General features: G+C 35.4%; 2 protein-coding genes across 2 annotated transcripts; one reads left to right on the forward strand and one right to left on the reverse strand.

The window, feature by feature from the left end:
- The first annotated feature begins 241 nt into the window (after window positions 1–241).
- Window positions 242–3,823, forward strand: LOC110885425 (leucine-rich repeat receptor protein kinase EMS1). Its single transcript, XM_022133120.1, has 2 exons — window positions 242–438; window positions 3,076–3,823. The coding sequence occupies exons 1-2, from the start codon at window positions 242–244 to the stop codon at window positions 3,821–3,823; spliced, it is 945 nt and encodes a 314-aa protein (XP_021988812.1).
- Window positions 3,824–11,226: 7,403 nt separating this feature from the next.
- Window positions 11,227–12,175, reverse strand: LOC110901833 (protein IQ-DOMAIN 14). The gene is made up of 3 exons (XM_022148610.2): window positions 12,089–12,175; window positions 11,530–11,970; window positions 11,227–11,454 (listed from the first exon to the last, which is right to left on the reverse strand). Exons 1-3 carry the CDS (start codon window positions 12,173–12,175, stop codon window positions 11,332–11,334), a joined length of 651 nt encoding a protein of 216 aa, XP_022004302.1. The 3' UTR covers window positions 11,227–11,331.
- Window positions 12,176–12,598: the final 423 nt, after the last annotated feature.

A 12,598-nucleotide genomic window follows, 5' to 3' on the forward strand; every position in this document is an offset into this window, starting at 1 on the left:
TCAGTCAGTATAAAAATGGCCATTCCCTTTACCTACATCACACATTAAAAGTTGAGATTGGTTGTTGTGTCTTAGAACCACAACCCCCCCCCCCCCCCACACACACACACACCATTCACATTTTCTGTCTAGCTTCTTATCCATGGAAGCCACCTTGAGGTGGTGCAGCTCCGGCTGCCAGAGCCACATCCGACGACAATACAAGACCGACAACCATGTGTTCATCACCGTGCGTATAACCATGGGTTTAAAAGCACCCATTTGGAGAATTTTGTGGAGCAAGATGAAGAAAGAAAAGAAGAATACTCATTTTAGTTATGATCCATGTGAGTATGCTCAAAATTTCGATGAGGGGTTAATGGTGAATGATTATGATGATCTCTCGAGATCGTTTTCGGCTCGTTTCGCAGTCCCGTCTACTGTTGTTTTCGACAAGGAGTTTATTGTTTAATTGACGATCGAATGTAGTACTGCAATGCAAGATGTAATGTCAATGTTTTCTAAGTTGTTGGAAAATAACAATATTTTGTTTTCATTTAAGTGTCACATGTCTTTCACATTGATGGTAAAAATGTTAATTGTTTACCATGTTATCACGTCATGACACGCTTGTTTTTTAGAGTAAAATGCACGGATAGTCCCTGTGATTTGGTGAAATTTCACCTTTAGTCCCCAATTTTTCAGAATTACATTCTTAGTCCCTGTGGTTTGACAAGTTGTTACTCGGATAGTCCCTAAAGCGGATGAAGGTTACTCAGATAGTCCATGTGGTTTGACAAGTTGTTACTCGGATAGTCCATGTGGTTTGACAAGTTGTTACTCGGATAGTCCTTGTCATTTCACACCCACTTAACAAGAAAAACTAACCTTCATCCGCTTTGAGGATTATCCGAGTAACAACTTGTCAAACCACAGGGACTAAGAGTGTAATTTTGAAAAGTTGAGGACCAAAGGTGAAATTTCACCAAACCACGGGGACTATCCGTGCATTTTACTTTTTTAAATATATACTCTTCTACAATTTATTTATTTAGTAATTTTTGTAATTTCTATACAATTATAATTAGGTCTAAAATTTTTAAATTATTTTCACTACTATCTAGTGTATATTGGATTTTTAATTAGATTAGTGGCCTTCACACTTCGTCCTTAGTTATCCTTAGGGACGAATTTGTGGACAGACAAAAAAAAAAACTCCAACAAGAGAAATATATGTTGGTGTTCGTGGATCATCCGCGTTTATCCATGAACTCAGCGTTACGGTGTTATTAATTATGTTTTACGAACATATGTGAATCAATCACGTGAAAAGAGGGAAAATATGAAGTTAATGTGACTGAAGTATTGGACCACCAATGTTGTAAACCAAAGTGTGTAAGATTTCCTTTTAAGTGTATGATTGATACCCAATGCTATAGTGCAAAAATAGACGAGTGAAACGAGTTAGGTAATGGGTTCAAACAGATACCTGTAATGCGAGTTAAAATAAAACTGATAAGGACTAATCACGAAATCGTATTGTAATTTTATAAAATATTTAAATAGTTAATGTTTTACATAGGATATCAAAAGCCATTCGATTTATTCATGTGTAACTTAAGTAAAAAAACATGTTACCCAATCCAAGTGAATATGAATGTTACAATTATTGGAAATTTGGAAGATAGAAAATTAAATTTGAATTGACCCCTACCCAAGGAAAAGGTCATTGTAATGTGTACTAGCTTTAAAGAGAGCAAAACAAAAGACCTTAATATAGGTTGTAAATATCATGCTATACTAGACATTATGAATATATATTATTCAAGATTCATGTCTTTTAATTTGTCATAATTTGTTTGATGGGTATGTGAGACATACTTTTGTTTGTTTTCCGATCGTAAGATAAGGTTTTTTAGGTGATGTTTGATTTGTAGTTTTGTTTGTTTTCCGATAATGCGATAAGGTTTTTTAGGTAATGTTTGATTTGTAAGTAAAAACTTAACGTTGCAGAAGGGTAAATTGCATTTTACGTCCTTTAAGTTTGAGCAAAATTGCGGACATTGTCTTTTAACTAATGAAATTACACCGGATATCCTTTAGGTTACAATTTCTCATCATGTGGTGTCCTTTTGCCTTAACCCAGTTAATTTTTTATGTTAACTCTTAGCATGTGCCACTCACATGAGGGTATAATGGTCATTTTCACTTAAATATATCTTCCTCTTGAAGTTTCATGAATAATTTTTTTGATTTAGTTATCAAGTGAAAATGACCATTATGCTCTCATGTGGTGGCACGTGTTAAGAGTTAACTAAAAAAATTAACTAGGTTAGGGCAAAAGGACACCGCATGATGAGAAACTGTAACATAAAGGACATCCAGTGTAATTTTGTTAGTTAAAGGACATCGCCTGCAATTTTGCTCAAACTTAAAGAACGTAAAATGCAATTTACCCTGTTGCAAAATGAGAAGAAAAACGATTTCTAAACCCAATGACTTGTGTCGTCCTGATTTTGAGCCCACTGTATATAATACAAACATAACTAAACAAATATGAACGATGAGTGTTCGTGTTAGTTCGTTACCTTTTAACCAGATAGATAAACAACTATAAATTCAACTTTACGTATATCATCGTGCGTAATGAATTTTAAAACTTGTAATATAACTTTTAAAGTTCGCCTTCTAGCATACTTAACTTCTAAAATCTATCTTTTGAATGTGTGTAGCTCTAAAAACTATATGAATACAAACTGATGTTGCGTTACATTTTTTTAAACCAAAGTAAAACTATATGAACACAAATGGATGTTGCTTTACATTTTTTAAACCAAAGTGTAATCATTACATATTGTTTATATTAAAATAAAGAGAAAAATGCCCGGATAGTCCCTGTGGTTTCGCCTTTTTTCACCTATAGTCCCCAACTTTCTAAAACTACCTGAATAGTCCCCAAGTTTTACAAATTTGTTCTCGGATAGTCCCTGGCGCGTAACTGGGTTAGTTTTTAATGTTAGATGGGTGTGAAATTACAAAAATACCCTTACTAATAAATTTTTTTAAATTTTAATATTAAAAGAAATATTTAAATAGGTCCCACTGTCATCATCTTCATCACCCCAAACCTTATCTCACCATTATCATCTTCTTTACCCAACCCACCTCCAATCTTACCCCATCACCATTACAAAGATTGGTTTTGAGTAACAACAGGTTTACAGGGGGTATACCGAAGGAAATTGGAAGTTTAGCTTCACTTTCGGTTCTTAATTTGAATTCGAATAATTTTTCTGGTGTCATTCCTGTTGAAATCGGGAGATGTAGTTCTCTTACTACATTGGATCTTGGTAACAACAGGTTTAATGGGTCGATTCCGGTTGAGATCAATGGTTTATCTCAGCTGCAATGCTTGGTGCTTTCGAATAATGATCTTTCGGGTAGGATTCCTTCTTCGAACGGTTCGAAGTACTTCAGGGAAGTTGGTATTCCCGATTCGAGTTTCGTTCAACACCATGGGTTGTATGATCTTTCGCATAATCGGTTGACTGGTTCAGTTCCGGATGAGTTAGGAAACTGTTTGGTTGTGGTGGATCTTTTGCTTAATGATAACATGCTTTCCGGTGAATTACCGAAATCTCTAGCAAAGTTGGCCAACCTCACGACGTTAGATCTTTCCAACAATGTGTTATCCGGTGGTTTACCTGCTGAATACGGCCGGTCGATGAAACTTCAAGGTTTGTATCTGGAGAATAATAACCTGACTGGGAGTATCCCGCCTGAATTAGGCCAACTCCATAGTTTGGTTAAGCTTAATTGTCTCTCAATTATATATGTTTGGTGATGGGGTAAGATTGGAGGTGGGTTGTATGTACTGGGTTGAGTTGATGATGGGGTAAGATTGGAGGTGGGTTGGGTAAAGAAGATGATAATGGTGAGATAAGGTTTGGGGTGATTAAGATGATGACAGTGGGACCTATGTAAATATTTCTTTTAATATTAAAATTTAAAAAAAATTATTAGTAAGGGTATTTTTGTAATTTCACACCCATCTAACATTAAAAACTAACCCAGTTACGCGCCAGGGACTATCCGAGAACAAATTTGTAAAACTTGGGGACTATTTAGGTAGTTTTAGAAAGTTGGGGACTATAGGTGAAAAAAGGCGAAACCACAGGGACTATCCGGGCATTTTTCTCTAAAATAAAAGTTATGAATTCTAATTACTCTATATCTTAAAACAAAAGGTCGATGACTACCGCCTTTACTTTTATATATAAACACTCTTTGAGCTAAGGAAAACCAAATTAAAGTTTGGTTTGGTGGTTGCTGCATCTCAAGCTGAAGAAGAGCTCACGAGTTCGACTCTTCATCCTTCCCTGAGTTTAAATTTTATGTGATCATTATTACTCTTGAGTCAAAAGTTACTAAAATTAATGATTTACATATAATTTAATGTATCTTAAAAATAAAAGTTGGTCCCTACGCATTTTAATTTGACACCTACACCCTCTACTCTTTAAGTAAGTTACACATCCAGTTCTATTTTTTGGTAATTGATAACTTTGACCCGCCACCCTTTCTACTTAATAACTTGACGTCTCATTTTATTTGAATTGCATTTCTCTTGTTAAAACAAACACCTTTTTATTATTAGGCTCAGTGGTATGGTCTTGCGCCCTTGCCAAATCAGCCTCTATAGCGCCTATCTTTCAATTTCCTAGATGCTAAAGACTTTATACCACACGTCCACACCACCCATGTTTATTTTAGCTTGCATGTTGCAAAGCGCTCTTGTCTTCTTTATCGTTTTCAGGTTTTGCCTCTTAACATGTTGACATTTAGTATATAATATATCTTTGGAAATGAAGAAAAAGTCAAAGTTGATGCTTTGAAATTTGAATGAAACATTGTTAGTAGGACCTTAGGATGGGTCCCACCAGTCACGATCCAAGATATAGTGCAGGTTAACCATGTGCTTCAAGGAAGAAAACTAATTGCTTGCTACCTGATTTTTACGTAACTAAAGTTAATATTATATATCCGTGAGTTAATATTCATACACCACTTCCTTTATTTTTCTATACATACATACATATATATATATATATACAAAAAGAGATAAGATGTGAAAATGAACGTGAAAATAAGATTTAAAGATGTGAGAATAGTGAAAGCCATATATACACGTATACATACACTTGAGACTTCTATAGAAGAAAATGATATATACGGTGTTTCAAGCGGCGATTTGGTGTATATGGAGATCTCTGAACAATGCAATTTTCAGGGGCATGCAACCAAAGCTCGGGAGTATAAAAGAGAAGATCAAAGTGCTGAGTTTTCTTTGGTGTAAGAATAGGTCGAGAGGCGTGAGATTAACTTGGGAGAGTTGGTGTAATTTCGATTTAATGTCCTTTGGTGTATGAACATGTAATCTCGTTGTTACTGTTTTTGGGTTAATTTTGTTGTTAACCCAATGCGCTTTTGGTTTATACGACTGTGTTTTGTTTGACTGTTCAAAAAAAAACATACACTTCTATGGATATTCTATTAAATTTATTTATGTTTGTAAACGCATCGAACGTTTAGTCGTGAACTCTTTGACCAAGAAAGTTCGTTTAACTTCGTATGAGTATTCAGGAGAAATGCAAAGGAGTGATTTAAACATATTTTCAAGGGGTGTGGTAAGGTTTTTTGCCTAAAAAATATACTAAATTTATTTTTTCAAGGAGTGTGCCCATCCACCCGGTGCTCTACCTAGATCCGCCCCTACTCATATAAATATAAATATAAACAAATGAACATAGACACATTTTCCCTTCGGTTATGTTGATTTTTCTAGTTATTAGTATTACTAATTGTCCCATTATGCACAAGTCCTATAGAAAATCATTGGGTAATCAGGTGATGTTATTGGTTTTTTTTTTTCTTTTTTTAACGGCTAGCGCAGTTGGTACATCGACCAAACTGCTACTCACACAAGTCACATTCGATCCGTGGGCAGGCGCTAGGCATTGAAACACCACGAACCCTACAATTACGTGCCAGTTGGTTGTGGGTCGGCCTTGGAGTCGAACTCGTGACCACCCGGCCTTGATTTTTTTTTTTTTTCTAATTTGTTGGTTCCTTTAGTGTTGAATCATGAGGTGACAAAGTTATTTAATCTTAATTTTGATAATGTTTACTTTTCACAGGTGTTTGTTTAGAGTATTAACAAACGAGTATAAACAAACACGAGTATAAGCAAACATGAAAACGTTCATTTTCCAAGCAAAAGAGCACAAACAAGAAAATCCTAAAGTTCTACGGACGTTTATAAAAGCATATGAACAAACAGGATTTGTGTTGTTAAGTGTTTAATTAAATGGCCAAAAGATATAGACAAAAGATCAAATACAAATAACTTTAATGTACGAATAGAAGGAAAAGACAAAAAAACGCGGTGGCATTTCGTAATTATCAGTAACTATCAAAATTACTCTACAAATGATCCTGTAGAGTAATTTTGATCTTTTGTAGAGTAATTTTGTAAAATGTTCTTGTAGAGTAATTTTGTTCTTGTAGGGTAATTATCAAAATTACTCTGTATCAAAATTACTTTACAAGTGAATCAAAATAACCCTGCAAGTTTATCAAACAACATACAATTCAAAATTACTCTACAAATGATCATGTAGAGTCATTTTGATCTTGTAGAGTAATTTTTGTAAAATGATCCTGTAGAGTAATTTTGATCCTGCATCAAAATTACTTTATGTGCATCAATTCTCAAATAATTTACTGAACGTCAGTTTAGTTTTAAGATGATTACCAAAAGCGCATCTAACTTAATGGTATCAAGGTGTTAAAATAGTGCCCATATCTCATAGTGGCGACGGTTCAAGTCCCACCATAGACACGGGTATAATTTAAAACTAGCTGCTGTGAGTAGAGCTGAAAATGAACCAAACGTTGGACGGACAGTTCGTGAACCGTTCGGTGGGAAGTTCGTTTGTGTTCACTTGTTTATTGAACAAACGAACACAAAGAACAAATTTCTTTCGTTTAATTAAATGAACGAACATGAACAGAGGCTGTGTTCGTTCATATATGTTCGTGAACATGTTCGTTTGTGTTTGATAGTTCATTAGTGTTTTTAGTTTTTATATTTTATTTAAATACTTCAAAATTCCGACAATAAAATATTTAATAAGTGTCAGTGTATTATATATTCTTTTCATGAACGTTTTGTGTTCGTTTGTTTCCATTTGTGTCCATGAACAATTAGTTTGTGCTCATTTGTGTTCATCAGCATTCGTTTTTGTTCGTCGCCTTAAATTAACAAACAAACACAAACGAACACGAACAAGTTCATTTCCTTAACAAACAAACACAAACATAAAATCTTGTTCGGTAAGCCGGAAGCATTTATAAATAGTTCATAAGCACATATATTTCTTAAGAAACAAACATAAAAAGCTCTTATTCGTATTCGTGAGTTTACAGGAAAAAAAAATTAACACCAATATTTTTGTGTACAACAATACAAAACCTTCCCTAATATGATGGTATGGCCATATGGGATAAGCAGAATAGTCTGTGTGATTGGTCCCCTCTCATTGAGTTCATACACTGGCAAATCTAACCCAATCAATAAGTCACATCACTTTCCCTCTATAAGATAGTACAAGTGACTAATGCATGGGACATTGTTGAATTGTACATTGTACAAGTGGTTGATGCAAGAATAGGGGACACTTTCAGTATCAACGGTCTCAGGCCCTCATCTATCAAGACCACTTAACTAACCTCATTAATGATGTCCAACCAAATCTATTGCTTAGATTTTTATCATAAATTGGCAACAAAATATATGTCTTTAAGTGTGTTTACTTTATTTATTTTTTTAAGCAATTTGTATACATAAATATCATTTTTTAACAACTTAAATTACATTAATTCGTCTTCGACGAGACTTGAACTCTTGACCTCAAGAGCAGTGGCGCAGCTTAGTTATGTTCCGAGGGGGCGCCCGACCCCCGAACTTTTCGATGCGTAGTGTTATGAATAGTACTTTCGTATAGAAATTTTTTAGGTATATACGTTTCCGCCCCCTGGTTTCGGAAAATTTGGGGGGGGGGGGGGCAAGCTTCGCCAATGCTCAAGAGCATCAACACCTAACTACAGTGGTTTTGCAAATTGGACCCAAACCCCCACCCACATAAATATCATCTAACCATGCATATGTAAGTATCGTAATTAAATTCACTACGCTTTTGTATGGGATAACGCTAAAGCAGTAGGTTATGCTAATCAAGTGCGATTAAACTAAATGAAAGGTGTATATATCTTAAAAAGAAAAATAGTCCCTTAATTGATCCTAGTTTAAGTCTCAATTAGAGCGAATTCTATAGTGGGGTTTAAGTCTATCACAAGCTTAGCATGATTAGGTTATCGAACATATTATTATAAAAATATAAAAATAATATTTTTTATATAAAAGTTGCACATTAAATTTAATATTATATATGGTAATAGATAAACTATACATATTTGTTATAAATAAAATTATATATCAGATAATTAAAATATTAATGCATATCAATAAAAAATAGTTAATTAATAAACAAATAACAAACAATGGGAGCAGATACATGTAATGTTACTTACGAGTCAAAGTGGGAGAAAGCTTGAAACGAGCTGAGCTGAACTCAAACTCTCTTAAAGCAATTAAGTTGAGCTCCGATTTAATGAGTTCTAGACTCGACTAGACTCATTTCTACTCGTAAAATTAAGCATGTTCCTTACTTGGTAACAATATTGCTACCGTCATGTAAGTTATAACAACAAACTCAATTTGTACTTAACCATTTTTAATAAAATTTTAGGCGGAAGTTTTTATTTCCATATCAAAAGTTATCGATATGTTTTATGATTGTTATTAATTGTGTTGGTGATTTCATGCCTTTCTGATACTTACATAAAATTAAGCTTAGTTCGTGAGTAATTTGAATAGCTTGAGCTTATCATGGTGCCTTCTTTAATTGAAAAAAAAAAAAAAAAAAAAACCCATCTTACTTAAGATCGACAATAAATTATAAACTTTGTTAAAACCTGAATCCAGCTAGAAGAATAAATTTCAATACAGTAATTATGCATGCATATAACTCTTATATATGTCAACCATAAACTATATTATTTATTTTACTAGAGGGTAGGCCCGTGCGATGCACGGCATGACCAACAGTTAGTGTCCTTCATTTTGTGGTGCGTTCGGGAAAAATGTTTATGCATGGATAAAAGGTAATTAGCCAAAAGACAATGTATGAGAAGCCATACAAAACGTCATAAGAGCTTGTACCATAAGCCGGCCACACAAAATTTAAGGCGTGCATAGCACAGGAAACTTTGTTTGCGGAATGTGTTTAAGAACAAACATGTATGCCAAGTCTGAAAACATACATTACAGAAAAAAAACTTAAAGGAGTTCATAAAGCTTCCGGTTTTATTCAATAATTCACGAAATCTTCTGCCGCTAATGCATGCCCATGTAGTCGCCCTTCCCCTTAGTAATCAAATCAGTCATTATACATCTTACTTATTCGCATCATTAACCGTTATACCCTCTAACCCGATCCGAATCACATCAATCCACTTCTCAACATCACCCCCTGCAACAGAACTATCATTGAGGGTAAACTAAAAAAATTCCCATAGTAAAACCTTTCTTTAATCTAACATAAGAGAATTCTAATCAGTCACAATTTACAAATTATCTTTCTACGTGAAAGGTGTGCTTTTTTGGTCATATTATCTATTAACTTCTTAAATAATATTAATATTTTTTTGATAAACCCTCAAAAATCTGATTGTTACAACCTCAAACACCAGAAACACATCAAAAACACTATCTTGTTAATTATCCATATCACTTTATCCCTTTCAAACCATAAATCCAAACACCCTTTACGCGCTACGCTCACAAAAAAAAAGATAAGAAACGAAAACCAGACCCACATACACACACACACACACACACATATATATAGAGAGAGAGAGAGATAACCTGGGCGTTTACTGCTAACTCTCAAACTGAAGATCGAACTCTTGCAGCTCTTGTCATCCAAATTCTCGCCTGACAAACAAAGTTGTGAAGTAACAGTAAATCAACAAACAAATATGAAACGAAAAACCGAAGAACAAAATAGCATAAAGTGCAAAAAGGGGTAACGACCATGAAGTGGGAGTGGTAAATTAGTGTTATCCGGTCAAACGTAACAGTAGCCGGAACAAAAATCAAGGGCCATCGGAGTACCTGTATCACCGGTTGACCTTGATTTCTCCGGCCCGTAGAACCAGAAACTTAATGTGTTCATAGTTCATACAATAAACATGAACCGTTAGGCAATGAACTATAAAAAAGAAGATAAGATAGTAATACCTTTAATGAAGCACCACCCAGAAGTAATCCATTAATGTCTTCTTTTTTCGCCAGCTAAGCCGAGTTGCCTGCATTTACAGATTATGAGAAGGTAATTAAAATTTGGATTAACAAAACTAATCACTCATGTGCAATAAGTATTAGCAAGCGGCTAAACAGGTTTAAAATGACCCCTCCCCCTCCCCCCCCCCATTACTTACAAAATATGCCCTCCACCTATTCCTCTTTGCTAAGCAGAGTCGCCCGCATTTACAGATCCTCGATGTCTTCAGGTACCGTGACTCGGTTCAGCTGGGTTCGCACCTGTTCCTCTTTGCTGTTTTTGGCATTTATACAAAATATTCCCTTACTCTCGTAGATTAATGCCAAGTGCCCGTTGGGAAGATCTACAAGCCAAAGTTTAAGATGGTAAATCATTCCCATAATTTTATCTTCTACAAAGCAAAATTTAAAAGATTGTAAAAATATTGCAATCATACAACCTTCTTGGGCTTTGAGTATATTACATGCACTTGAGTGTACAAAACTGGTATTTAATAAATATTAACCTCAAAATTGACTTCAGCAACGATATAAAGCCTCAAGAAATATTAAAAAATATAGAAAATTAAAATGATGATACTTTTATAAATTCAGTTGTAAAATGACCACTGTTTGACCTAAAAGTTGATCGAGAAATGCCGCAATATCTAACCACTTACAATGGGAGAAGGCAGCAGCTGCAGCAAGCAAGGCAGCATCAAATAGGGTAATGTCAGCATCCAAACAGTATATATCCTGAAAAGGCAGTATCATATTATGTCAAAAAAAATAGTATCTCCAATGTAGGATTTCATGTTACCAAGCTCTCGCTCGCGTTTTTGCATAAGCTGTCTTTGAAGGGCTTGGTTTTCTTCCGACATTCTGATCCTCCTGGCTCGAACCTGAGACTACACACAGGCTAGAGTCTGCATACATCTTAAAGTGGTTATTGCTTGTCGTTTGACCGATTGACTTTGAACCAACACTTTTAATCTCACAAGCCCTTTCAAATCCCGCAACTTTCTTCGTGCCTAATAACAACCAGAATCTTTGTGTCAGCATATTTACAACACAATATTAAGTGGAGGCTATATAGAAAACACTACCAAGAAACGCCGAAAAGCTGTCTGAACCTTAATGGCGGCTAAATCTTCCTTGGATTTACCTAAAAACCGTCTAAACGCTGCTGTTGCTACTGCTACCCTTGAGGTATAACCAGGCTTGCTCGGTTCATTCTCCGGTTTTGTGGTCTTCTTCGGCTCAACCTCTGGTTTTGTGGGTTTGCTCAGCTGATCTTCAGGCTTTGCGGGCTCGTTTGGCTCATGTTCTGGTGTTATTGTGGGTTTTGTTAGCTCGCTTTCTGGCTCCGTGGGTTTAATCATTTCGGCCTGTGATTCTGCAGGTTTGTCATCATCGTCATGTTCGGATGGAGGAGAACGAAGCGCAAGGGTGGCGAATGCAGATTCGGGTGGTTGTGAGGATTCTGATTCGACATTCGTTTGCCTTCCAAACCATGATTTCTTAGAAGCAGTTTTCTGAGGTGGTTTCTATACTAAAACATTAGACATAAACAAGTGTTAAAATCACATTGGCATTTCGTCGAACGCATGGTGTGCACAAAATAAACAACAAGAAAATTGATAAAATCAAAAAAAAAAGAAACACCTTTTCTTCTGTATTTTCCTTTGAATCATTACTATAGACATATGCCTTCCTCACTGCAGAAAACCATCCACCCCCTTTCTTCCCCATTAACTCTTCCAATCATCTCTGAAAAATTGAAAAAATTAGTTAATTTCAAAAATTTTAAAATCACAATCGAGATCAAAACAGAAACAGAGAGACCCATGAATTCAATACGGAGAATATGATCAATTAACGTAGATTTAAGCGAAATACCTTAACAGAAAAACAAAATTTGCAATCTTAGTCTCGAAGCAATTCTTGTTGAAAAGATTATTAGAGGCAGAGAAACCAGAGTGGGGGGTTAATACCTAACGGCGAAAGAAGAAAACCCCTTTGTAATCGGTGCCGTGGTAGACCGGCGATGATGACGGTGAGAGAAATAGCAGGGAACAGAGCAACCGCACCCAGAAAAGTGATAAGGAGTCCCTTGCCGGAGAAGTAGAGGAGGAGAGCAGGCGGAAAATGCGGATGTCACTTCACTCGCATCAC

The sequence above is a fragment of the Helianthus annuus genome, chromosome 2 (genome assembly GCF_002127325.2).
Source record: "Helianthus annuus cultivar XRQ/B chromosome 2, HanXRQr2.0-SUNRISE, whole genome shotgun sequence".
NCBI classification, from domain to species: Eukaryota; Viridiplantae; Streptophyta; class Magnoliopsida; order Asterales; family Asteraceae; genus Helianthus; species Helianthus annuus.